The following is a 27,563-nucleotide window of genomic DNA, read 5'->3' on the forward strand; positions in this document are numbered from 1 at the left end:
CTGGGCTCGGCCCCGCTGCGTGCTGGCGCTGTCGCGGCGCGGAGCGGCTGCGGGGCTCGCTCCGCCGCCGCGATGGTGAAGGAGCAGTTCAGGGAGACCGATGTGGCCAAGAAAATGTGAGTGCCCGCGGGCTGAGGCGGGGAGCAGCGGAATTGCGGGGGACAGAACTGCTGTAGCCGGAGCTGGGAGTGCTGCGTGCAGGGCCGCGGTGTACACTCGTGGCACGGCTCCGCTTCTGGGAGCGCTGGCGCAGGCTGGCTGCTCGCGGCTGCTCCGCTTCTGGGAGCGCTGGCGCAGGCTGGCTGCTCCCGCACGGGCGGCTGTGCCTGCGTCCCGCTGTGGGGATAAATTCCTCAGATAAAAACCACCAACTCTCTATAAAGCAGCTTTGTTTTTTATAGTTATTTGGAGAAGAACCTGTTTCAGTAATGTTGCGAATAAACCTCATTGCTTTTGGGTACTTTGGGGTCCTGAGAAGGGCAACGAAGCTGGTGAAGGAGCAGCAGCCCTAGGGGGAGAGGCTGAGGGAGCTGCGGTGTTCAGCTTGGAGAAGAGAAGGCTCAGGGGAGACCTTATCACTCTTCTGAAACTACCTGAAAGGAGGCTGTAGCCAGCTCGGAATTGGTTTTCTCATCTAGTGTCTGGATGAGAGGGCACAGCCCTAAGTTGCACTTGGGAAGGTTTAGCTTGGACATCAGGGAGAAATTCTTCACCGAAGGGGTGGTTAGGCATTGAATGGGCTGCCTGGTGAGGTGTTGGAGTCATCCTCCCTGGAGGTGCTTAAGGAAAGCTCGGATGTGGCACTCAATGCCATGGTCTAATTGACAGGGTGATGTTTGGTCATAGGTTGAGTTCAGTAGTCTACAAGGTCTTTTTCAACCCAGTTGGTTCTGTGCTACTTGTATGTAGATGTGCTTGCCATTAGAAGTGTTTTTGAGTCTATACATATATGTGTGCCCATACATCCATTTGGACTTTCCTGTCCTAGAAGCCACATATGTTTTGGCATGAAATCTCCAGAAGAGATGCGTCAGCAAGCTCACATCCAAGTGGTCAGCAAGAATTTGTATAGTCAGGACAACCATCACTCTCCACTGCAATATGGAGTGCTGGACCATCGCATGGTGAGAACCTTGCTTTTGTTTTCCAAACTTTCTGGGGAATTGCTGAAGTGGTTAAAAAAAGGTTGGGGTCACTGAAACATACTGTTTGTCCAAAGGGAATTCAGATGAGTCTTTACTTGAATTTCATAGATTACTAGCTGCAGTGGCAGCTACTTTTTTCACACTTTTGGAGGGCAGGAATGCATTCTCTTGAGGCAAGAAGTTAGTTACTTTTCTGCTAAACTGCTAGGACACCAAAATGCCACGGTGTAGATTAATGGACTGTAAATCATTTGCAAGAGCTGCCTGAGTCCAGACCATTGGTGTCAGCAGGGGCTGTGTGTGAAAACCATTTTTTTAAGGGTCAGAGTGACTGTAATGCTATTGAGGTGCTTCTGATGATGGGGAAAAGGAGTGGCTCTGCTACTAGGATTCCTGACTAGCTTATAAACTGTTCTATTTTGTATCTATCCCATCAGTTACAGCTAACTTTTTTTCTCTATGTGTTTTCTTTCTCCCGAAGGGAACCAGTGAAAAAGACCGTCCCTGTGAAACCTGTGGGAAAAGTCTGGCTGACTGTTTAGGGCATTATGGGTACATTGACTTAGAGCTACCATGCTTTCACGTTGGGTACTTCAAAGCTGTGATAGGCATCTTACAGGTAAACATGATCATGATTTGTTGTCAGTTTCTAGTCTAAAAAAGGCAATTTTAACGAAAAATGTGTTTGAAATTAACTGAGAAGACCAAAATAAGGTTGCATTATTAATCTATCTTTGTGCATGTTTTCTTTTGTAAAATACATGTATTTAAATACCAATCTTGGTGATGTTCTGTGTACTCTCAGACCAAAAAATTCAGTCTATTATTTTTCTGCAGTTTGAATTAAATATGTGTAGAATAATTTGCCTTTCAGAATATCCAAGTAAATCAAAGCTCTGTTTGCTTTATATGAATTTTTAATGCTCTGCAGAGCTTAGCTAAAGATTTGCCTCATTGACTGTGTTTTTCTTATGTCCTTTTTAATGTGTGTTCCAATATGTGATTTGGTCTTCCAATCAAGAGAGTGGTATCTCATTCAAAAAAAAGGCACTGTGCTGAAGAACTTTAGCTGTAGTTCAAGAGGTTACATCTCTGAATGTGTCTCTGAAACAACTGTGTTTCTACATATTTACCTTTAAGATGATCTGCAAAACCTGTTGCCACATCATGCTGTCAGTGGAAGAAAAAAAGCAGTTTTTAGATTACCTAAAACGACCTGGCCTTACCTATCTTCAGAAGAGAGGGCTAAAAAAGAAAGTGTCTGAGAAGTGCCGAAAGAAAAACACGTGTCCTTACTGTGGGGCCTTTAATGGTGAGTATTGACATGAGCAGTTTGTCAAGTTGTCTGCTCTGATGGTTTTCACCTTGATGGCTGTGATGGGATCAAAATCTTGAATATGCTCGTTCATTGCACAGCTCATGGGTGTTCTCTCTAGCCTTCACTTAGAAACAGGTAATTGCATTTTTGAAGGCCAGACACATGCATATTCGCTTCTCATATGTGTGGATACAGAAATTTTCCTAGTTGGTTGTATTGTATTGTGTTAGTAACCAATATTTGATACTTGAATAATGACCAAAAAAAACTTTTAAATGTGTTTTTAAAATATTAGGAGCTATTGGCAGTCATCAGTAAGTTCACGTAGAAGCATTGATAGCATTTGTAATTTTGAGTGAGCATCATTTTTCATCACTGAATTAAATTATATACCTTAAGATTATTCCTTCTTCAAGGCAGAATATTTTTGTAAGAGTTTGTATGTGGTTTTCAAAATCTGGTCTTGTTTTTTTTTTCACTTACACTGATCACACATTACTGCTGTTTAAGGACTTGGTGTATTAAGATTCATAGTAGATGGTTAATCCATAACTTAAAACTTCTAATTCATGGAAATTGTGAGTTTTTTGTTGAAATGTTCAACAGCTAAATAAAAGGAGAGCTGCTTTATCATACATGTTCTGTCTGCGCATAGGGGGCATAAGGAGTTGGCATTTAGAAAAGTTACATGATGGGTCAGAATACTTCAGTGAAATAAGTTGAGCATTTGGACTTGTCTGTGGAAGCTTGTCTGTGGAAGTTTTCATCAATGACATGAAAATATTTATCAGGTTTTTTCTGATAATTCACTTCCAAAGTTACTTCAGAAGGTACTGGTAAGATATGTAAATGGCACTTCTTAGTCCTGTTTTTAGTGTGGAAACTTCTACTTCAGAAATATCTGCTGTGAATGAGGTGAAGCTGAATTAAAGGTGTGGGCTAAAGCACCTACTTTCAGCCTCAGAGGCTGCACCATCATATAGATACACCAAGCCATCCATATAAAAAGGTGTGACTTAATTGTCTTGTTGTTGTTCTGTGAGTTTAGGAAGCTGGTTAATAGAGCTGATAAATTTTAATTTGTTCTTGCGTTCACTCAGTTTAGCTTGCTTTGGAACTGTAACTTAAGTTTTTTGGTGGTGTTTTGTGTTTTTGTTATTTGAAATAAAATCCCAAGGCAATCTATATGTAATTCCTTGCAGGAACTGTGAAGAAGTGTGGTTTGTTGAAGATAATACATGAAAAGTACAAGACAAATAAGAAAGTCGTAGATCCAATAGTATCTACTTTTCTCCAGTCCTTTGAAACTGCCATTGAATATAACAAAGAAGTAGAACCCTTACTGGGAAGAGCTCAGGTGAATTTTATTATAATCTACATTTTTTGCTAGTTTTTGTGCATGAAATAAAACTCCTTCAAGGGTTGCAATGTATCAGCTAAAGTCTTGTGATGATCCAAGAATTTTGTATATCAAAAGATACATGAAGAATGTTTATATCTGGTGCAATCATGTTAACTTTGTTAAAATGAGAAATTTCGTATATTAGCATGTTCTGGTACACCATTACATGCCTGTAAAGAAAGGAATGTTCTTGCTGTGTTGTGCTTCTGTAAACTAGACCAGGAAAAAGCAACACAGGTCCATATAAAGTTTCTATGTATATATAGGTTCACTGTAACACCGGTATTAATTCCAATTCACACCTTTTTTTCTCCAGAAGTTCTTAATACTGAGAAAGAGAGAGGAGGCCTAATTTGCTAACTTTTTGTTTCATTAGCTTTTCATTGTATGCAGTTTTGTTTCTTTCTGCTCTTAGCAAGCTGGAAAGATTTCCAGGTACATACTTGGATAGAAAAAGTAGTGAACGCAGCAGTAGCTATACTAAGACAAGAGAAATATCTAGGTAGTACTGTAATCATGTGATTTTTTTGCTAACAAAATGAATACAATGTACTGTAAGTTTGTTGTAGAATATGGAGTTGCTTTCTCTATTGACAATGAAATACTCTCCATTAACTTTTGAGACAAGCAAGCAACATGCTAGGAAGTGAACATGCATACATATGGAAAAACTGGAAGGAAAGAATATATAGCAAGTTAACATTCGAGGTGCTGAAGGCATTGGTTCAGAATACATAAATCAAAGCATAGTTTTGTTTGCATGAATAGTTCTCTATTTGCTTTTGAAAAAGGCTATTTCTGAACAGCAGTAAAATAAGGGGAGGAGGGAAGCATTGAAATTTGATGTGATGGCTTCTTCTCCCCATTCTCCCAATGGATTTTGTAGGAAAACTTGAATCCTTTGGTGGTATTGAACCTCTTTAAAAGAATCCCAGTGGAAGACATCCCTCTACTTCTAATGAACCCCCAAGCAGGTAAACCTTCAGATCTGATCCTCACACGACTCCTGGTGCCCCCGCTGTGTATCAGACCCTCTGTTGTGAGCGATTTGAAATCTGGCACCAATGAGGATGATTTGACAATGAAACTGACAGAGATCATTTTCCTCAATGATGTGATAAAAAAGGTGAGTCAGCCTTTGCCCTCTGGGACTATTACCTTCAGAAAGATTTGTGTGGGATTGAATATAGCCAGTGGGTTTAGTGCTTACAGTCTGGTGCTGTATTTCTGTTTCTGGCCATTTTACTGAAAGATAGGGGAAGCTTACTTCAGATGGAACTGGCTGACTGGCTGCTTGTGGTGTAGCACCTGCTGAAGGTGTGCTTGGATTCTTATGGGAGTAAATGTTTTTTCATTTCAGCTCTGGTCTGTTAACTCTTTTTAATTTTTTTCCCCTCTCCCATGACTGCCACACTTTTTGCATAGTTACTTACTATGAAAATATTACACCTCTCAATTTCTGTTGTTTTTTTTCCTTGTAGACCTTCCTCTTTTTTTATGTCTTTGTCCTTTATTTATTCCACCATCCGTTCTTGAGAAATCAGGTTTCATTTAGCATAGCCATCAAATTGAGACTAAAAGATGATTTGACATTTTATCATTTGCTTAGAAGAGCACTTCTACCAGAATAATACTTTTCACACTTCTAAAAACTATTCCTTTGTCAGGCAGACAAAATGAATTGAGAACCAGCTCTTCCATGGTTGAGAAACTATTAACTACTGATTTTCCTGTCAGTTAAGTTATATTAGCTTAAGTGGTTTGGGAAAAAGGTGATTTAAAGAAATACCTGATTTTGTGGGCATGTGTTCAAAGCCCATATTAGTCAAAAGATTTTTTTTTGCTGGCTTCCCTTGTGTTGTGCCTTATGCTATAGTAATATGCATCATCTTACAAAGTTATTTTGCCTTTTTCGTTCTAGTTGATTGAAGTTCATGATACTTGCAAAGCAAGAGTTATACTCATAACAGAAAAATTCTAGTTTAATACATGTTGTTATATTTATTTTCTGAATTGGATTGCTATTTTGTTTAGCATAGGATATCAGGAGCCAAAACACAGATGATAATGGAAGACTGGGATTTTCTTCAACTGCAGTGTGCCCTGTACATTAATAGTGAGCTCTCTGGCATACCCCTCAACATGGCACCTAAAAAATGGACCAGAGGTTTTGTTCAGAGACTTAAGGGAAAGCAAGGTTTGTCTAAAAAATTGCTTTTAATTAATTTTTTAACTTGAACCACAAATCTTTGCTATTGCCAAGTCTCCTTCTGCTACTGCTGTGTTGCACCTCAGTGCTGTACCTTAAAAGATGTTCTAATGTACTGTCTTAGTACATAACATTTTGAAAACTATGTTTATTTAAAGAGTTTTAACTGTTTTGTTTTGTTAGGTCGGTTTAGAGGCAATCTGTCTGGAAAGAGAGTGGATTTTTCTGGCAGAACAGTCATTTCACCTGATCCTAACTTAAGAATAGATGAAGTAGCAGTGCCTATTCATGTTGCTAAAATATTGACCTTTCCTGAAAAGGTAAGTAGTGTAGGACTCAAACTTTTTCTATTCCTTTTTTTTCCCCAAGTCAGACCTCAGTGTTGTTTCTTTACTCACTCTAAAAGGGAGTGGATATACTGCATTCTGTTTGAAATGCCATTCATTGATGCTTTGCCAGTTCTCTTGCTGCTGGCAAGTAAAGATCTGTAGTATTGTATACATGCAAGTTCTGACAAGATGTGGTGTAAGGAGTGACGTCCCTAGAACTAAGAGATCTGCTTCATATTTTTTCAATTCATTCATAGGTTTTTATAAAGGAGTGATTGGGTACTTTGGTTTCTAAGTTTCCCTCCCAGATTTTTAATTTAATTTCCCTCTGATATTCTGCTCTAAGATAGGCTGATGTTTTTCTCCTTTGTTCCTTCCTGCAAATTCCCCTCAGCAGCTGGAGGCTGTGTAAGGGGATTGTCAGTTGAGCCTAAAATTTGAGAACACAAGCCACCAGTAAAAACAAGATCCTGAATCATCTTCTGCTTTTTTCTGATTGAAGTCTTTATGTAACAGGTGAACAAAGCAAATATTAATTTTATGAGGAAACTTGTCTGTAATGGTCCTGATGTTCATCCTGGAGCAAACTTCATACAGCAAAGGCACACCCAAATGAAAAGGTATCATGATTATCTGTAATGGTTCACTTTTTATTTCTCCCATCAACTTGTTCCTGATGCTATGTGAAGGAATTTTATCTGCGGGGAGTAAAATACATTTTTAGAATCTTTCATAAAGAGCAGTAGAAAAAGAATTATCTTTATGTTCTCAAGTCTGTTGTATGATTTTTTGAAATAGTCTCTTGCATTTAAACTAAAGGGCATATACTAATGGTGATGAACTGCAGTTGGATTTACATTCTTTTGTGACTGAGTCCATCTTGGTTGAAATGGCGGATGTAGTACAGACACAAGTGAAAACAGGTGGTTTTGGGCAAGTTGTACTGGCTGTTTTCACCTGAGAGCTAATCTAAAGTCAGTTTATGTGTAAGAAGGAGGGGTAATACATGAGTGAAACTTCCTATATCCTGATACAATTGAATCTGTGTATTTACAAATGGACTTTTTTCTTACTTGATGTTTAATCACTGTAGCTTTGTTGACTAATGTCAAAATACATTAATTGCTTAAAATGGCACAGTATTTTGTTCAGTCCATGCCAGTTTCATCTTGTAGTTATTGTGATACAAATACTCCAGCATTTAATGGAAAAGTTAGTATTATAAAGACAGAATGAATTTTTAGTTGTCTTTCTGTTTAGTGTCTGTGTATCTTCTGACTGCATTATTATCTCTCCTATGAAGATTTTTGAAATACGGGAACCGAGAGAAGATGGCCCAGGAGCTGAAGTTTGGTGACATTGTGGAGCGACATCTGATAGATGGTGACATCGTCCTGTTCAACCGACAGCCCTCTCTGCACAAGCTGAGCATCATGGCTCACATTGTGAGTGCACACAGACAGTGCAGCCTGCAATATCACGCTCTTGGCCTTTATGGTGTTTGTCTTACACAAGCAAAAAAATACCTGCTCCTGCTGAAACTGTGTGGAGCAAGAAGGAATGCAGTGCGCTTGTGCCTGTGCGTGGGAATTATTGATGTATACCCAGGCAGGTGCTGTATGCACACTTCTTCCAAGAGCCATAATTGACCTTGCTCTCTCTTCTTGTGTGAGCATTTCATTTGTGTGGCATTAATGTGATCTCTATAAAGCATGTTGTCTTATGTGCTTTTTATAAATACTTCATAATGAAAGTTATTAGCTACATTTCTATAATATAATGTGACTACAACTCCTGTCAGTTCCTGTTGAGTTGAATCCTGTAATCAGGAATTTTTATTCATGTTTGTAATATAAAAAGGAAGCACTTGAGCATGGCTTTTTTTTCAGCCATGCTTGACTGTGTGTGAATAATTTTTTTTTTCTTTTCCAGGCTAGAGTAAAACCTCATAGGACATTCAGGTTCAATGAATGTGTCTGTACACCATACAATGCAGACTTTGATGGAGATGAGATGAACCTTCACCTTCCTCAGACAGAAGAGGCAAAAGCAGAAGCACTTGTTTTAATGGGGGTGGGTAGATAATGGGGGTGGGTAATACACATGTTGGGATTTTGCTGGTGACAGATGGGCTGAGCCCTTTAGTTCTTAACTTGCACGTGAAATCTGCAATACAATTGAGATTATTTGGTGTGGAACATTTACAACTTTAAAGCTACCTGAAAACTCTGCAAAAAGGACTTCAGAATAAATTAGGACTGTTACAACCTGTTAATCTAATAGCTTTAGGTTTTACATCTGGGGAAAATGCAGTGTAGGTAGATGTCATCAGTATGCTTCTGCCTGACTATCCTTAGAGATTGCTGCTGGGCTAGGGTCTCTGTCTTACCAGCAGTTCCATCATTTGCTTCTGGTCTGACAGCCTGGGAATTGCACATAGATGGACCAGCTGGAAAAGAGATGGTGGTACTGGAGAATGCAGCTTCCCAGAGAAGGCAGGAGGGAGTGGGCTCATAGAGCAGGGTCAAAAAGGGAGAAGGGAGGGTAGATAAATAGGGATCTGATGGTTGCAGGTTTTGATCTGTGGTGTGAATTAATAGCACCAAGCTGAGGGTTTACCAATCCATTGACCCTTTAGGGTTACCCAATGCTCCTTCTACTTCAGGTGTACCCATGCAATTGTTGGCTGCAGCCTGTTGGAGCTCTGACTGACATGTGAGCTTGAAAATAACACCTGCAGTTTGTGATTCAGGTCTATATGGGAATGGGTTCAGGCAAAACGGCTCCATGGGGTGATCAACTGGAGCAGTAGTTTGAGCAAAAGATTGGGGGCTAGGGGTGGCTTGATTGTTACCCATCAGGAGGGATTAGTCAACTTGCAGTATCCCAGTTGATCCCTCTTGTCCTTTCCCCTGTTCTCAAAGCTAAACTTTTTCTATTGTGTGTTCTTGACCCATAGTGATGTTACATGAATCCTTAAACTCCTAAAGTTTTAAATCTAAGGTACTTTATAAAGAAGTAATTATAGGTGTTGCAACCTCTTTCAGAAGTAAAATGACAGCAGCATCTTTGAGGGTTTTGCCTTTTCTAGTCAGAAAGGGGAACATGACAGTAAGAGGGAGCAGTTATGCACGTTTCTCTGGGTGCGTGCACATACCCTGTTGTAAAGGATAACCATTCAGCACCCAGGGGGTTCAAATCTATGAAAGAGCATGTTTTTCAAAGGAATTCTACTATGCATTTCTACAAGTAGGATTCTCTCTAGACATGCTCTATCAAGCAATTTTACAATTAAATGCTTGCTTACTCTTTCTGTAGTTGTAGCATAATCTTGTAATTGTTGTTTTTCTCCTTCTGTTTCTCTCAGCCTGTAACACTCTGGACAGGAAAACAGGTTTTCAGCCTCATTCTCAAACCCAGTGATGATTGTCCTGTAAAAGCCAACCTACGAACAAAGGGCAAACAGTATTGTGGCAAAGGGGAGGACCTGTGTTACAATGATTCTTGTGAGTGATACTTGTAAAGCCATGTTTTGGAAGTCTTCAAAGAAAACATAGAAATTACTGAGCTTACTAGGTGTAGGTATTGAAGCAGTACTTTACATAAGTGTTCTTGAAATGAAAAATAAAATATTGCAGTTTTTCTTGAGAGCTGAAGTCTGTTTTCTTAAACTAAAATGTCTTTTGTATGATGCTCAGTTTGTTGTGATGCTAACTTATTGTTTGAAGGCAAGAGAGAGGAAAACAAAGCTTAGGAGGTGGTTGTCCAGAGGGCAAGTGAAAAAGCTCAGTCTCTTGACAGGGGGTACTAATGCAGGGGATTATAAATCAAACACTGTAAAGAGTTAGAATATGCAGGGAAGATAAATCCCTAGGATATCCAACCATCCATGTCCTTCCAGTTAGGGATGTCAGTTGTCAGATGGAATGCAAAGCACCATGGTTGAAAAGGCTGTAGGAGATGAGCAAGACTTATCTTAGAATTAATTTAACATTTGTGTGGTGACTGTTGGAAAGGAACTTGAGCAGGCAGGCTTAGGCTGGTTCCTTGCTGCTCAGAACTGTAAGTTGAGGAACCATTGATTTACACTAATTCTGTCATGCAATGTTGCCTCAAGAAAGAATTTTCCAGTTAGCGCTCAAGTCCTCTCCACAAATGACTGAGTGATTTCTGTAGTTGAAAGGAACACTCTGTGCTATGAAGTCAGTTGTGAACATGGTGGAACAATTTTTTTAAGCCTCTAAATATTGTAGAACAAAAGGCCACAAAGCAATCCTGCTCACACTCCTGTGAGCATAACTTGCTGTCTTTATTTCACAGTCTATTAATTGTAGAAAATATGGGAAGAGTCCATTTTCTGAGTTTAACAGGAGCACATGATATTGAAAACTTGTAGATTTTGTTGTTGGCTGTGTTCAGTTCTCTGAAAAAAATGCATTTCTGAAGACATTGTAATGCTCTTCAGCAAGTTCTCTGAAAATTCTCAAAAGTCTCAAGAAAACCTGGATCATGTTTTGTTTTGGCGTAATAAGTGATAGAGAAGTGACTTATGCTTCAAGAAGATGATACCTGAATTCACATTGAAAATATTGAGCATAGATAGAGCTTTTATTTAAAAATTCTGTAAGTGATTACTAGTGGGTAGTGAATGTTTTAGAAAACTGGTGAATTTTCTTTTGCCTTTTCATTTCTAGATGTCACAATTCAAAACAGCGAGTTAATGAGTGGCAGTATGGACAAAGGAACACTGGGGTCAGGATCCAAGAACAACATCTTCTACATCTTGCTGAGAGACTGGGGCCAGGTGGAAGCTGCAGATGCCATGTCACGTCTGGCCAGGCTTGCTCCAGTCTATCTTTGTAAGTACATTTCCTTGTAAAATATACTTTAATGCAGAAATAGTGAGCAAGCAAGATTTTTGCTTTAAATATGACATGCTGTGCTTTTTAAAAAAAATAAGCCTGTTTTGAAGGTGGGAGCCAGTGAAGCTATTATTATTGTGGTTATGAAGTGCTTGTGATGATCACATGATGGGAGGCAAAATTTAAATGTTTAATTTGTTTTCTCTATATGAGATTGAACTATCAAAATTTATTTTCTTTTTAATAATAGCTAATCGTGGCTTTTCAATTGGAATTGGTGATGTAACCCCTGGGCAGGGCCTGCTAAAAGCTAAGTATGAACTCCTGAATGCTGGCTATAAGAAATGTGATGAGTATATTGAAGCTCTGAACACTGGCAAGCTACAGCAGCAGCCTGGTTGTACTGCAGAAGAGACACTAGAGGTAAAATTTATAATTAAATTCACTTAATTTGGAGTAGAGGCTTGACAAATATATTCTTGTACATTGAAAGTCTATGGTTGTCTTCTGAAACCTAAAAATACAGGCAAATACAGTCCCTAGGCATGTAACTTGAGCTGAGTCTGTACAGGCTTAAGATGTTTGTATGCATCTAAAAAATGTTAGCTTAACACAGAACAACTGAAATCCTCCAGGGTGTATTGGGGTGATACAAGAGAATAAAATTACACAGGTAATTGGAATGGAGTTGATTATGTTGATCAAGATTTTCATGTTTATCTTCCATGCAGCACAGTGTGACTTAGAGCTTAGTGCAAAGCTCAATTTAGCTGATGTGTTTGATGCTGATAAGAGATTGTCATGTTCTTGGATACCTCTGTCTTATCCCAACAAATACATTTCCTTCAGCAAACTGGAAGTTAGGCAAGCTGAAATTTAAAATTGTTTTGCCTGAAGCAACAACTGGGTTTCAGTATGTTTTGAATTCCCTTTTACTACTGAAGGTGTTGCTGGGAGTGATAGAGTTCTGTTTGTATAAGTGTTTTTTAGCAAATTCTGAACCTCTGAAATACTGTATTTCAGGCCTTAATCCTTAAAGAACTGTCTGTTATCAGAGATCATGCTGGCAGTGCCTGTCTCAGAGAACTGGACAAGAGCAACAGTCCCCTGATCATGGCTCTCTGTGGTTCTAAAGGTAGGGACAGCTGAACTTGACATGTAGGTTGCTCACTGCTTCACTTATGTGAAACTTACTTATTCCATCTTTATAGCTTTTTTATACTGCCAGTTGTGCAAGTTCATGTCATAGCTGTTTCAAGTTGCTCAGTAAGTTGGGTTTTTAGCCAAAATCAAGCTGATGTTCTGCTATTCATGTGTCTGGATTTTTAGTACAAGTTGCGAAACATCTTGTTGGAACTGCAGATGTTCTTAGGACTTAATTACTCAGTGAAAAGTTTTCAGTTGTGTTTCTACTTCAATATTTATATCACATAGAAAAATCAGCAGTAAATGATACATTCAGAATTGGCACTAACATTTTGTAGAACTGTGGAATTATTTGGAAGGGACTTTAAAGATCATCTTTCCAACCTTGCTGTCATGGGTTGGGACACCTTCACCAGACAAGGATGGGGCATCCACAGCTTCTCTGAGCAACCTGCAACAGTGCCTCACCACCCTCGTAATAGAGTTTCTTCCTGATATCTAATATAAACCTGCCCTCTGACAGTTTAAAGTCATTCCCCCTGTTCTATCTACCTGCCCTTGTGTCAAGTCCCTCTCTGCCTTTCTTGTAGCCCCTCTTTAGGTACTGAAAGGTGCTGTAAGGTCTTGAATTCTTGTGAGTTTTCATTTGTTTCCATTAAGAATTTGAAGAAGTCACTTTTGCCTTTATCTGTCTAATAATTTGTGGAAAGCCTCACAGTGACATGTTGTGTTCTAAAGAAATACTGAAATCTAAGACACTATATTGTCTAATTTTTGTGGGGGTGATGGGGAGGCATTGTTTGCAAACATATTCCGCAAATAAAACTTCTGAGTTAGTGACTTAATTCTCTGGGACTGAATTTGTTCTAGGAGTCCTGGTAGACACTGAGCCCTTTATGAAAAATATTGTTGAACTATGTTTATTGAAGAAATTGTGAAGCCAAATATGTGGGTTAGGATCATGGGCTGTGTACAACACAATCTGTAATACAACCCTAGATAATATAAGGACGGGAGCTGAATAATGGCATGAATGTCTATGACCCAAAGGAATTAAAAATGAAAAATTGTTGGCTGTATCATAGACTTAAGTGCATAAATACACTTAAGACTTTGCATAAATTCTGAAATTAATAGGACAAGTAACAGAAAAGCTTCTCTAATTCTTGGAGTTCTGTTTTGCTGAGCAGTTATGAGGCTAAGTAATTCGCCTTCTCGGAAGTGAAGATAAGTTCATCAGGGAAGCAGGATATTCCTCATTTGTGAGTGGAGGACTTTCTTTGTCTTTTCAGGCTCCTTCATTAACATATCCCAGATGATTGCTTGTGTGGGGCAGCAGGCTATCAGCGGGTCCCGTGTTCCTGATGGGTTTGAGAACAGGTCCTTGCCTCACTTTGAGAAGCATTCTAAGGTAATTCTGGGTGTTTACAACAGACTGTGAAGGAAAGTGAAAGAAGTTTCCTTAAGCTGTTTTGAGGAGAATGCATGATGAAACGTTTTGTCATGATATGCTGAAGGAAAAGGATCATATATGGTTAGTGGAAAATAAAATGTTTTGTGTGATTTGGGAGTTAACAACAGTGTTCTGAATTGCTGTAGGATATCTAGTTAGCTTGACTTCTAACAGCTAAGCCTTGCTTTGACCTTTCTAATTTAATGAAGTGATGATACATTTTTCGTTCTCTTGAGAATCCTGAAAATAATTTGTTAAAGTTTCTCACTGTCATTACGTTTGACTGCACTAATACTTTCCAAGAAAACTACTGAATGTGTGTTGGTGTCTTTATAAGCAGGTGAGAAGATGCCAGATAAATCATTCTGGTTTTTCTTTTTTTCCTTCAGGATAGGTGCCACCGGTTAGTCTGTGTTTCATGTTTCAGTCCTACATGAAGCAATAATGACTCTCAAGCACTTGTTAATACATAATTCAGTGAGATTAATTTCTTTTTAAGTGCTGTTTGAAATCTAATAAACACTAGCAAAGGTTCTGGGTATGAGCCCATAGTCTAGTTTGTGTTAGCCAAGTGTCAGGTGGTAGCTATGACACTTACATATGTGACTAAATGGCCAAATTTCCACTTCTGAGTTCTGTAGCATACTGAATAAGTAGATAAAGAAACAATACTTAATGGTTTAGATGAGAAGATAAAATGTAGCTCTAGCTTTTTTTCTGATTTAGAAATCATTTACCTGTTGTTAAATAACAACAAAAAGTGATTTTTTTACTTGAAAGGATGCCTGTATAAATGTCATTGACAAGAACTTTCCTCCGGGGTGAGGGCAATTACATTCAAAAAACTAATTATATACATATCGCCAGTTGTGTTTTTCCTAGCTTCCTAAGTCTTCAGCAAATACCTTTGCACTACTATAGCAAAATGAACGTTCTTAATTGCAGTTTCAATTTTTGCAAGTTTAATGGAAGTGTTGGTAGTGTTGGGAAGGAATAGCTGGAAATGTGACCAGGAGGAAGGAGCAACTCTGGTAAATTAGTTTGGAAGAACTAGGCAAGAATTTCTGAAAAATTTATTCAGATCTAAAATAGGAATATGGAACTTGAGAGCCAAGCAACGCTGAGGTCATTGTCCTGTGTTGGTGGGGGGTATTGGCTAACTTCCAGAAAGCATTTTGATGACATGGACCATGTCTTTCTGTAATCTACAGAACATGTATTGCATTTTAACTGTGTTTTTCACACTCTTCCTGCAGCTCCCTGCAGCAAAAGGCTTTGTTGCGAACAGCTTCTATTCTGGGTTGACTCCCACTGAATTTTTTTTCCACACAATGGCTGGTCGAGAAGGTCTGGTTGACACAGCTGTAAAAACAGCTGAAACTGGGTATATGCAGGTAACTGTCAGCACAGTGAGGGTTTTATCAGTCTGCTAAGATGTGCATATTTGTTATGTTCATGTTGAGGGGATGGATCAGGGACAAGTGCAAATGTTGTATGTTTTCAACATTACAGGGTAATTTACACTGGGAAATAAATGTCCCTCCAAGAAGCTTTTTGCTGTTATGTGCAGTCTTAAGATTCCCATTCCAACATTTAAGAAGTATTTAAATTATAACCCTCTTCCCAGTGTAACAGACAGTAGAAAAGCCAAGATAATTTGGGGCTGGGAACACATCCCAAGACACACAAGTAACTGTACAAAGACAGAAAAAAACCACCGTATGGTATGTATGACTAATTAGACCATTTGTCTCCAAAACTAATGGAATAATCTTGGCATTTATTTTATCTTACCTTTTTTCTCACCAGTGAGGAAATTTATAGTCTAGTTTGGGTGATCTAATTTGCTTTCGTGAAACAATGAAGTCCATCTTTCAAGTAAAAATGGTTTTAACCTAAAATGTTTCATAGCATGCTTTCGTTTTGGAAATGCAAAGGAATATGGTAATTAAGAGATTTCCCAATATGAAGAGTTCATGTAGGAGAAGCAGATAACCCAGATAGAAAAATGGCTTTAGCAGGTGACCTCATTGGTTTTTCTCACAGAAAACAATCATTGAGTGGTTCTGCTTTCATATACAAAAAGTATTGTATCCCTTGAGAAATAAATCTGCTTGGAAGAATGAGTGTTAAGTAAAAAAAACCCACTCAAATCCCTCGAACAAGATATGTTTTTGCAGCTTAGCCTTAAGTCATTAGCTTTTCTATACAATGGAATTCTAAATGTGGAATATTGTGTTGTTGCATGAAATTTTATTGACTTCATGTTCTGTGGAATGTACAGTAAAGCCTGAGGAAAAATGTATGATTTTAAGTGGGTTTTCATGCCTGCTCATCACGGTGTCAGATTTATTTCCTGAGTCTGGTTTCTGTACTTCTTGTATTGCAAATCAACAGCTGTTTTTAAAGAGATCCATTTTACTTTCATTGTACCTCTTTTTTTTTGCCTTCAGAGACGTCTGGTAAAATCCCTTGAAGATCTTTGCTCACAGTATGATTTAACAGTCAGAAGTTCTACTGGTGACATTATACAGTTTATTTATGGAGGAGATGGCTTGGATCCTGCAGCTATGGAAGGAAAGGATGAACCACTGGAATTCAAGAGAGTTCTAGACAATATCAGGGTAAGGATTGCTGAAATCCTTATTGAAAGTGTGAAAATACTGTTAAGCAGGGAGAAGACAGTAGTAAATAATAAGGAAAATTGTTTCACTGGAAGTATTTACTTTCAAACTGCCTTCTTTGAGTGGTCCTGGTCAGTCTTTCAGGGTATGTATTCTAAGAGTAATAGGTATTTTTTCCAGTGGAACAGAGCGATTTGTGTACAGAGACCAAATCATGTATAAGCTGTGAAAAGTAATATTTCTTTCTCTGCTTGAACATAGGTTTATGGCCTAATATCCAGCTCACTAGATAAGTTACTGCTGGCTTATTTGGGTACTCATTTGGTCCATTGCACAGATTAATTCTCTATTAAATCAAGACATGGATGTTTCTTGAGTTCAGCTGGCTGGTGGTTGTTCAATAATATCGTCATGTTTGGAGACTTGTGTTGTTCATTTTTGGTTTTGTGGTTGGTTGGTTGCTTGGGGTGTCATGACCCTCTTCCCCCTGAAAAAAGCTTTTTGCTGAAGTGACTGGTTAGATTTCTGTCATATGAGTGTAAAAAAAATGGGTAGAACTAGAAATGTCTGGGTGTATACTTAAAGATTTGCAGAAATAAGTAGGAGTGGATGTGGCCCTTCTTTGCACAGTAGTCTAATATATAGTATAGTAAACCAAAACCAACCAAAAAAACCTCATTAAGCAGACTACAAAAAGACACAACCAGAAATAAAGAATGCTGTTATTCAGTTCTACATATCTGTGTTCTGTGTCTTTGCAATGGAGTTTTTGTGCCTGTGCTGTCTGTGGCTAAGTTGTGTTTTTTCCTGTGAAGGCTGTCTATCCGTGCCGAAGTGAACCAGCCCTTAGCAAAAATGAGTTGGTGTTAACATCCGAGTCCATCATGAAAAAGAATGAATTTCTTTGCTGCCAAGACAGTTTTCTACAGGTAATTATCTCATTTCCTTATCACACTGTGAGTAACTTTTCCTTGTGATTTAAGGACAGGACTTTAGCCTGTTTGGAGACTACTTACATGGCTTTTAAGGGTGAGTGAAGGTTTACATGACTGCACTTTGAATTGTAAAATTCAATTTGTTTGAAAGAGCATTGGGAAATTTTAATATTTATGAGAGCAGCCATTCTCAAGACTTCCTTAAGAATCACTGATCAAAACGGTAGAATTAACCTGCCTGTAGAATTAACCTTACATCTATATAAAGTGATGAGAGCAAGATTTATTTAATGACCTGTGTTTGAAGGGTTTCTTTTTAATAGATCAGTGTTTCAGAGCACAAGATAAACATGAATTGCACTTCCATAGATAGAGTGAAGTGGAAAAATAGTTACTGCAAGTCTGAAGGGAAAGAAATCAAATAATTTAATATCAGAGTGGGGGGATAAAGCTGTTATTTGAACCATATGTATTTTAAATTATATCATGAAAGTGTAATTGTTATTAATTTAAGAAGCACAGATATGGCTACATCATCTTAGTGATAATTAGCTTAAGAGTTTTAGATAGTTACATTTTCTTCTTTCCTTTTTTTTCTGTTCATCCTTGAAGACTTTAACTGAGACAGGTTATGAGAAATATAATGAGGTAACTAGCATGTGTGTGCACTGTGTGAGCATTAATGTTAGTGCTTTTTAGCTGAAGATGTGTGTATAGTGCTCAAGTAATTGATTAGCATATATATATTATTGCTTGCTAAATTATGACATAGGTTTTCATCACAATTATTTAACTTTCTTAATGTGAAAACTGTGATGTGTTAATTAATAACCATTGCTATATTCAAGGATTTTGAGGAAGCTTTATTTCAGTACTTGACACTTTTTCCTAAAAGTTGTTCTTTCCATCTCTAGGGATATGAGCATGTTTTTCTGGTGTTTTCCTTTCCCTTCCTCTACTTTTCCATTCCAGAACAGAGATGCTTCTTACTGCTGTTATTTTAGTCAGAGGGTCCTCTAATGGGCTTATTCACTCCAGTCCAGAACACAGTGTGTCTAAATAGCCAAAAAAAAAGTAATTTTTATGTGTTGGTGGTTTTTTTTGGGTTTTTTTGGTTTTTTTTTTTGAGATGATGGAATAGCAGTCTGGGAATGTGGTGCAAACATGGAAAAAGCTCAGCACACAGCGAGGCAGTGCTGTCATATGCAGAGTTGGCCTACTGGGTCTGCCTGAAATGGAGCAGATTTTTGTCTGAATCTCATGGCATTGTCTGTGAATTCCAGTGGCTCCTTGACTGCAAGGAGTGCCATGCAAGCAGTGCTTTTGGTGTGTAGGTGACCCCACTAATCTGGCTGCTGGGACACCTGACCAAACCCTGAACTGCCCTTTTGCCTAAACAGCAAGGAGGAGCTGGCAAGGCCTGTGTGAAGCCACATCTTACTGAGCCTGTTTGGTGCCTTTTTCTTAATCTGGTCCAGACTAAGACTTCATGGATTTAGAAGTTGTGGAAAAAAAATCAGTGGTTTTTTGAGTCCACTCTGGAAGTTAGAGCTGTGCTCAGAGTCCGGTGTTGCACTAAAGATGACAAATCCAGAGAGAGAGAGCTAGGCTCAGCAAAGAGCTACATTTTCATGACATTTGTAGCAAAAATTAATCCATAGTTTGGATAAACAGCCAACAGATACCTGAAAGATGAGAAGAATAAGTAATTTCCTCTTTTAGTCTTGTGCATTAATAAAAGTTTGACAAAGAAAAATAAGTTTTCAGAGATTTATCTTCCACCTTTTCTAACTCTGGTGTATGGAAATAACATAAATTTGAGTACCTTATTGAGAATGATATATAATAATTGATTTATTGTGTTGACATTGTTTGGATTTTTTTCAAGTGCTGTGTAACTCAGGCACTGTCAAAGAGGAAGAGTCTTCAGCAAGTCCTGCAACATTGCTTTTTTTTAGGCACTTGTAAAAAGATTAACTACTCTTTATATTATTGGCTAAACACTTACTTTAGGAAATAAATCACATTATCATTTTTTTGCAAATATATTGAGGTCAGAAGCTTTTAAAATGTTCAAATATATTATTTGTGAATAATGCTACTTACTGCAGGGGAAAAACATAGGAATGCATCCTGTCATCCAAGTGGGGAAGCAACTTTGAAAGCATCCATTCCAGTAGCACTTCTGTTGTCTGTTCTTCCTTTTGAGTTTGGTTCTGGTACTCACAGAAAATAATGTACTCTCTGGAAATACCTTGAATGCCAGTAAGAATGTTGTTATTTTGAGAGAGAATTGTTACAATGTGATATAAGTGTTTTCATAATGATTCTATGAACTCATCTGTGGAAAAAAAAGCCAGTCCCTCAGATACTTACTCATTTTTGCAAGTAATTGTCAGTGCTGAGCTGACTGTGCTGGTTGCAGGGAGTCCAGTACCTAGTGCAGAAGAGCTGATGCTGTGTAACCATCACTCTGTTTGCTAGGTAGGAGTAATGGGGTAGAAAAGGTTTAAAAGGACTCTAAAAATTAATCTAAGTGTTTGTTTCTCTATGGAGGCTTTTCTAAATCATGGTTGAAATAGGTGGGAAGGGTTTCCTCTTGCTTTTTGTTTATATTTTGGTTTTGATAACCTTGTGTTATGGTAATAACTTGCACCAAATCTACGTTTGTGGAAGAGTTCAATCATGGATCTCATTTCATGACTTTTAGTGTACATGTATATATCCAACATGTAATGATCAAATGATCTTTTATAGATTAAAGGTTGGATATTGTTCTAACAGTATTCTTTCAGTTTATGTTCCAGTAAAGACAATTAGAGCTTCTTTTGGGTAAGCCTGTTAAGAGAGTGAAAGGTCTATGTAGTGTGACATGTTAAATGCAATTATCTTCAAGACCTCTCCACAGCTTAGACAAGTTATTTGAGTTACATGTCAGTCTTTACCTAAAATGTATATAATAGTTTTGAGGGTTTTTTTTCCTCAAAATCAAGTGCACCTCAAATCTCTGAAATCTATCCAGCAGATATACTTCATGTACTTGCTCCCTTGCCAGAGTCTTTCCATTTTGACTATTTTGAATACTGAGGAAGGAATGAGAATGTATTTGTGTCAGTATCACCAAAAAATAAGGGTTTTGAGTTGGCATTTATGGTAAAGCAAGGTGACCCCTGACAAAGGGAAGAATGACGAGGAGGACTTTATTGATATTAGAAGGTTAATTAATTATTTTATTATATTATTCTATACTATATTACACTACATCTAAACTGAATCTACACAAGCATTCAACTCCGCTCAACTGAACAGAGTTTTGTGACTGTCAGCTGAAAGTCTTGACACATACACACAGGGATTCAATTGGTCAATGACTCAAAACACTTCCACTATCTAATTACCAATTCTCTTTGGGTAAACAGACTTCTACAATTCATTCCACTTGTGAACAACAAGAGGAGCAGCAATTGAGATAAGACTTGTTTTTTCTTTCTCTGAGGTCCCTTGCTGCGATTCCCAGAAATATCCTTGGGATGTTGTGCCTTGCTTTTCTGTGAAGAGAAATGTGGCTATAGGGGTCCTCAAAACACTTACACTATCTAATTACCAATTCTCTTCGGGTAAACAGTCTTCTACAATTAATTCCACTTGTGAACAACAGAGGAGCAGCAATTGAGATAAAAATTGTTTTTTCTTTTCTGAGGTCCCTTGCTGCGATTCCCAGAAATATGCTTGGGACGTTGTGCCTTTTTTTCCTCTGTGAAGAGAAATGTGGCTATAGGGGTCTTTTTAGTTTTTAAATCACTTTCAGTAAGTGGTGGGTAGAAAGGAAGGATCAACCCAAGTCAGGTGTCTTCATCTGTCAGTGTGTGCTCAGGAAGGATGCTTTTATTCAGCATGGACCATAGTCCTCATGTATTGCTACTAAATTGTGGCTACACCCAAGTGGATCTGGATTGCTAAACTCTAATGTATGTGTTTGTCTAAATTTTGATGTTCCTCTCTTCATACTGTGCATTATTAATTTATTGTAAATACTTGGAGCTTAAAGTAAATAACTTGCTGTTCAAGACTTCAATATGGAGACCATGTCTTTGCTTACTCTGGTTTTACTGTGATTTCAGGAAATTAAAAAATTCATCAAAGGTGTTTCTGAGAAGATAAAAAAAACTAGGGACAAGTATGGAATTAATGACAATGGCACAACAGAGGTAAATAATTTTAATGGGGTAATGATATAGTTCTTTTCAATCTTCATAAGTGGTTGCTTTTCCAACTATTCCATTCTCTTTTCAGCCAAGAGTTTTATATCAGTTGGATAGGATTACTCCAACACAACTAGAGAAGTTTCTAGAGACTTGCAGAGACAAATACATGAGGTGAGTGTTTGCTCTCCTGTGTTCGCAGTGCTGCTGTTTTGTTGGTAATGTTGGGGTATATTTTGCTGTTTTTACTGTATGAATTTTAGTTCTGTTGTGAATGCAGTAAAAAAAAATTAGAAACAATTGGCTCCAATGGCATAAAAAAAAGTGTCACTGTCCAAGGTAGACTTGTTAAGGCAGTCTTGCACAAAAGTTGTAGAGACCTAACAGGTGGGATTTTTACGTTTGTCTTGAGTCAAAATCAGATCCTTTCATTAACAAATTGTCATATCCTTTTACATTGTAAAAAAAGGCTTTGTTTCATTTTGTATTTCTTGAACATGCAAAGCTACCTGCTTGTGTTTAAGCACCTTCTTTCTGAAGTAATAGTCATCATACCAACAAGCACAGTTTAGGCATTTAGCTACTTACGACCTTTATCCACAGACTGTGTTTTGACAGCAGATTCTGGTAAAAGCCAAAAGTGGTAGGATTCAGAGCGAGGGAGGATATTGTTTAAACACTTGACATTCTTACACCCACTGCCAGACATGTTTCCTTCCTCCCTCTCTTGCAGGAGGTTTTTGAAAACCTTCCATGAGTCCATGCAGAACAAAGTCTATATAGAGGAATTCCAATTTCATATGAATCTTGATAGCTATTCTTGATCTACAGTCTGAGGAGTTACATCACACTTTGTTCTAAAATGTGCTTTGATCTCTTATGCACTCATAGGATCCTTTTGTTTGTTATCCTTGGCTTCTACCAAGTTAATGCTAGTGTGGATGTTCTAATCTCTTTATTCATTGAGATTTATTTCATCTACTTAGACTTCTCAGATTTGGACATTCACGTGCAGCCATGGGTGATCTCTCCTTTGTGGCCTACCTGCATCAATTGTTTCCTAATGTTTTATTCTTCTAGAAAATTCATGTATATATTAAGTTCTAAACTCTTTTAAAGCAATTGCCAGTTTTTTGCTTTCCCTTATTAGGACTACTTGTTTACATTTTTCTTAAGTGTTTTTTGATGTGAATTATCACTTTTACTGTAATAAGTAAATGCTAGCATAAAGGATTTCCCTGAAGGGAGAATGCTGTATCTAGTGCCTGATGTTTAGGAGGAAGAAGACAAGCATTTTGTAATCTGTACTGGAAGTTATACTGCATCTGTGGAATGCTTATATGACAGGGCATCTTCTTGCTTTGTATGAGATCAGTCTTACAGTATTGGTGACCTTTCAACCTGTCTTGTTTTTTTACTAAAATAATATATTAACAAACTTCTCATATATCTACCAGAATAGTTTCTGTTGTTGTTTGCTTAGGATCTTATACCTCATCCAGTTCCATGTCTCTTTCTCTATTTTTTTTTAATCAGGGCACAGATGGAGCCTGGTTCTGCAGTAGGAGCTCTTTGTGCACAGAGCATTGGTGAGCCAGGCACACAGATGACTCTGAAGACTTTCCATTTTGCTGGTGTTGCTTCAATGAATATTACTTTGGGTGTGCCAAGAATCAAAGAAATCATTAATGCTTCAAAGGCTATTAGGTACAAATGTTCTTTTGATCTGTTGTTTTTTTTTTCCTTTGCCCAGTGAAACCTGATGCATAAATTTGCATCAATCATGATAGCATTTTCCTGTCCTCAGCAATATACTAGACACCATTCATTGCAAGTAGTTAAAAAACAAAAATCTGATGTCTGCCCAACTGTGATACTTAAGCCCACAGAGAAAATCAAATAAAGGAAAGTGATTATTTGTTAAGTATAATATTTCCTTAGACTGCTCTCCTATTGTGAAGTGCTTCACTATTGTGAAGTATACCTATGTCTAGGTATGCATGAAGCCATACTTAAATAATACTAGAATAACATGTGACATGAAAACAGTCACTAGTACTTGTGTGTTTGCTTGTTTTACCACCCTGAAGTACCTGAACAGTAATTTTTCTTAAATACACCTGAGGAAGCTGAAGATCTCTTTATCTTACTAAATACTGCTCTAGATAAGAGAGGAATTCCATAAGGGAGGCTGTAATTCAAGTTGCCATCTGTACTCCAGCTGAGCAATTTCCTACCTGGGTTTTCCTCTGTGTGTGTGTTTATTCTTGTAGCACCCCTATTATAACAGCACAGTTGGACAAAGATGATGATCCTGATTTTGCCCGTCTGGTTAAAGGAAGGATTGAGAAGACTCTGTTAGGAGAGGTAAGAAAATTGTATTATTGCTAATGCTTTAAATGTATGCACTAGCCAATTGCAATGGGGCATTTTAGCCATTTATGCATGCTAATTGTTTTGTCCTTCTCTCTTAAAGATTTCTGAATATATTGAGGAAGTGTTTCTTCCAGATGACTGTTTCATCCTAGTGAAGCTGTCTTTAGAGCGCATTCGACTGCTGAGGTTAGAGGTGAGTTGTTCAGTTCTTACACAGGTTATACCTTGGATACATTACAAAGGGTTTCTTAATCCTGTGTCACTCATCACACCAGGGGAAGCTAAAAAAACTAAGTGAATGATAGATTCACTTTGTGGCTACATAACATCTAGAAGGGTCCCTTTTTTTTTTTCCTTGCAAAGTGGATAATTTCCCCTTTATTTGGAAAATTTGGAAAATTTTCCCTTTTATTTGTTCTCTTTATATGTGAGAGAACATATATTTGTGTTTTCCTAAACACAGGGATGCCGTTTCTGTCCATTGGTTAATGCATGGGCTGGTACCCTCAGCATAGGATGCTATTTCATGCAGTTTATAAGACTAATTTAGAAGAGAATATTTGGGGGGGGTTCTTACATTTTTCCTTTTTATTGTCTGTTCAAAATTGCTGCATTTATTTGAGCACATTGATATCTGCTGTGATAACCCTGATGTTTGCTGGTTGCCTTTTGGCACAGGTGAATGCTGAGACTGTGCGCTACTCAATTTGCATCTCTAAACTCAGAGTGAAGCCTGGGGATGTTGCTGTCCATGGAGAAGCAGTTGTGTGTGTGACCCCTCGTGAAAATAGCAAGAGTTCCATGTATTATGTATTGCAGTCCCTCAAGGAAGAGCTACCAAAGGTAAAAGGCAAGGCTGTCTTGTGCTTTTGTGGGAGGTAATCAGTAGTAATAATTTGTTCCATGGTGGCAAGATGAAATAATTCTTGTCAGTATTGACAGTGATAATAGGCTGGATCAGTAACTTTTAGATTGTGATGGTACTGCCTTGCTGTTGAAACGAAGCCATCCTTTACTAATATTTGTAAATAAAATGGAAGCTGTGATCCTTTCCTTATAACATTTATTGAAGCATTCCAAGTGCTGCAGTATGAAGTAGTTACATTTGCTTTCAGCTGTATCTAAAATTGTACCACATGACAGTATCTGGCATTTTTTCAGCTTTTTGTGAGGGGACTGTCTACTCTAGATTTTAAAAACAGAGATAAATAAGCCTTTATTGTTAGCAGCTTGCCCTTTTATTTGTATGGGTCTGCCACCATTCAGCCCCCCAAACCAGAGTGTGGGAATATATGACATAAAATATAGAATGTAGCTAGTGAGAAAGGTTTATAGTGCAGTGTCAGTTTTACACTAGTGTATTTAAGAGCAAGAAATCTTACTCATGTGTTTTGAGTGAGCCTTTACTCCATATAGTAGACCTTGTCAATAGGTTTGAATGCTGGTGTTGCCCTTTTATACTGTGTTACTGTATCCATCAAAGTTTTTTGTTTTGTGAAGGTTGTAGTGCAAGGCATACCAGAGGTTTCCCGAGCTGTCATTCATGTTGATGAACAAAGTGGAAAGGAAAAATACAAACTTCTGGTTGAAGGTGATAATCTACGAGCTGTTATGGCTACTCATGGAGTGAAAGGAACAAAAACATCCTCTAACAACACTTATGAGGTAATGTCTAAATGGATGCTGTGGGATTTTCCCCATAGCATCTTTATTACAAGTGCTTGTTTGTGCTCAGATGCAGCAGTTGACATGAAATGAAGCCCAATTCCACTAATACATGTCAGAATGCATTAACACAAGAGAATAATTCACTGACAGCACTGTTCACCACAAAGCAGCTGTTCCTATAAATATTTTTTAAATGGAGAAGTTTAAAAGGGTAGTCATAGAAATGGAATATCAGTATGCCATCAGATGGTATTTATTCCAGGAATATACTTGCGCCAAGCACTTGGTTCTTCATTCATGTAACATGCAACAATCATGTAACCATCTCTTGTGTAGGTAGAGAAAACTCTGGGAATTGAAGCTGCTCGGACGACCATTATCAATGAGATTCAATACACAATGGTGAACCATGGCATGAGCATTGACAGGAGACATGTCATGTTATTGTCTGATCTAATGACTTACAAGGTTTGTACTATGGTTTTTCTAAATGTTACATTGGCCTGTTTAAACAAGTTAATTTTATCATGTTTGACAAGGGTGGGTGAGCTCAGGAGATGGAAATTCATTCTGGACTTAGATTTCCAAGTTGTACTGACCTAATACTGTTATTTGTGTTTTACACAAAATGCTTAATTACTTCAGTTCTTTGGGGGAGTGTGGATCTATTTTGACTGAGAAAAAATTGATATAATGAGTGGGGAATGATAATTTCATAATTGAAAATAGGAATCTTAAAAGTGATGGTGTGAAAAACAGCTGGGTAGCCATGCATGCAGTTGAAGGCTTGCTGTGCAGAAAACCCCACGGGGAGTGGTTTGTAACAGCTGCACCATATGTGAGAGGCAAAGAATCAGCTGACATGAACAGTCTTACACAATGTGCTAGTATAAAATCATCTGCTCTTTACTGATTGATTTTCTTTCTTTCACATCCAACATGGTTTTTAGAGTTGAGTACACTTAGTGAGGTTAAGATTTTGCAATTTGCCTCCCGGAGTGCAAGGGTTTAATTTAGGTGAAATGGATGGAATTCTGATTTGTTCCCAGACTGCAGAGCTTTGTTGTACTGAGCAGCAGCAGTCCCCAAGGCTGTGACCCTGTGAAGCTGCAGCACAGCAGTAGAAAAGGGCATCAGAGTGCCATGTTTTCAACTTGGTGGGTTCCTACCATGCATTCTTTTGCCTCTACTTCTGACTGTGTGCAATCTGATATCATCAGGATGTTTCTAAGAAATATTTGCACGAACAAGTCAAGTTAGTTTAAAAAGCTAATTACCTTTTTTTTTTTCCTGGAGAGTCAAAAAATGAAGATTTAGCATCTTCTCTAGTCTCCTGGCAGCTGAGGTCAGATTTATCTGTAGATAATAGGCAGTGGATTCAGCATAGTGCTCTCAGACCCCACTGAAGTTTGTAGCTCAGCAGCCAGTTTATAATTGTGGGGTTTTTTTTTTCTCATGGCCATGTTTCAATTTTTTCAATACTCAAGAGCTATTAACCATTTATAGCAGCTTATGTTGTATATTAAGTATGACTTTTGTTTTATGTAAATATTCATTACTACCAAACTATTAACCTTCAGGATGTTCAACTGTGAATCAGGGTATTATGACAATATTGTAGATAGTATATTTATTTATTTATTCAGGCTTACTCTTTGGGTTTTTCCATCAATCAAGGGTGAAGTTCTGGGCATTACCAGGTTTGGACTGGCAAAAATGAAGGAAAGTGTGTTGATGCTGGCTTCTTTTGAGAAGACTGCAGACCATCTCTTTGATGCTGCCTACTTTGGACAGAAGGATTCTGTTTGTGGTAGGTATTGCAAAGTTTGTTACAGTTTGTGGTCCTTAGCCAGCATCTGTAAAACCTCTTCAAAGCATTGGAGTTTTGTCTTTG

The 27,563-nt window shown here is 38.0% G+C and overlaps 1 protein-coding gene across 1 annotated transcript in view; it reads left to right on the forward strand.

Moving 5' to 3' along the window:
• The first annotated feature begins 55 nt into the window (after window positions 1–55).
• The window catches only part of POLR3A (RNA polymerase III subunit A), a 30,522-nt gene continuing 3,014 nt past the window's right edge, over window positions 56–27,563 (forward strand). Inside the window, exons 1-28 of the mRNA XM_039727326.1 lie at window positions 56–116; window positions 989–1,124; window positions 1,627–1,764; window positions 2,286–2,457; window positions 3,666–3,820; window positions 4,752–4,991; window positions 5,900–6,062; window positions 6,258–6,394; window positions 6,920–7,023; window positions 7,707–7,848; window positions 8,336–8,476; window positions 9,771–9,909; window positions 11,098–11,262; window positions 11,516–11,688; window positions 12,289–12,400; window positions 13,704–13,822; window positions 15,121–15,258; window positions 16,318–16,488; window positions 17,304–17,417; window positions 21,545–21,631; window positions 21,717–21,799; window positions 23,162–23,332; window positions 23,899–23,992; window positions 24,102–24,194; window positions 24,680–24,844; window positions 25,502–25,666; window positions 26,006–26,137; window positions 27,347–27,479. Coding sequence (XP_039583260.1) covers window positions 73–116; window positions 989–1,124; window positions 1,627–1,764; window positions 2,286–2,457; window positions 3,666–3,820; window positions 4,752–4,991; window positions 5,900–6,062; window positions 6,258–6,394; window positions 6,920–7,023; window positions 7,707–7,848; window positions 8,336–8,476; window positions 9,771–9,909; window positions 11,098–11,262; window positions 11,516–11,688; window positions 12,289–12,400; window positions 13,704–13,822; window positions 15,121–15,258; window positions 16,318–16,488; window positions 17,304–17,417; window positions 21,545–21,631; window positions 21,717–21,799; window positions 23,162–23,332; window positions 23,899–23,992; window positions 24,102–24,194; window positions 24,680–24,844; window positions 25,502–25,666; window positions 26,006–26,137; window positions 27,347–27,479 — 3,826 coding nt within the window. The 5' untranslated portion in view covers window positions 56–72. The remainder of the gene's footprint in view (window positions 117–988; window positions 1,125–1,626; window positions 1,765–2,285; window positions 2,458–3,665; window positions 3,821–4,751; window positions 4,992–5,899; window positions 6,063–6,257; window positions 6,395–6,919; window positions 7,024–7,706; window positions 7,849–8,335; window positions 8,477–9,770; window positions 9,910–11,097; window positions 11,263–11,515; window positions 11,689–12,288; window positions 12,401–13,703; window positions 13,823–15,120; window positions 15,259–16,317; window positions 16,489–17,303; window positions 17,418–21,544; window positions 21,632–21,716; window positions 21,800–23,161; window positions 23,333–23,898; window positions 23,993–24,101; window positions 24,195–24,679; window positions 24,845–25,501; window positions 25,667–26,005; window positions 26,138–27,346; window positions 27,480–27,563) is intronic.

This window comes from Passer montanus, unplaced genomic scaffold, assembly GCF_014805655.1.
Source record: "Passer montanus isolate IOZ18808 unplaced genomic scaffold, ASM1480565v1 scaffold61, whole genome shotgun sequence".
NCBI lineage: Eukaryota > Metazoa > Chordata > Aves > Passeriformes > Passeridae > Passer > Passer montanus.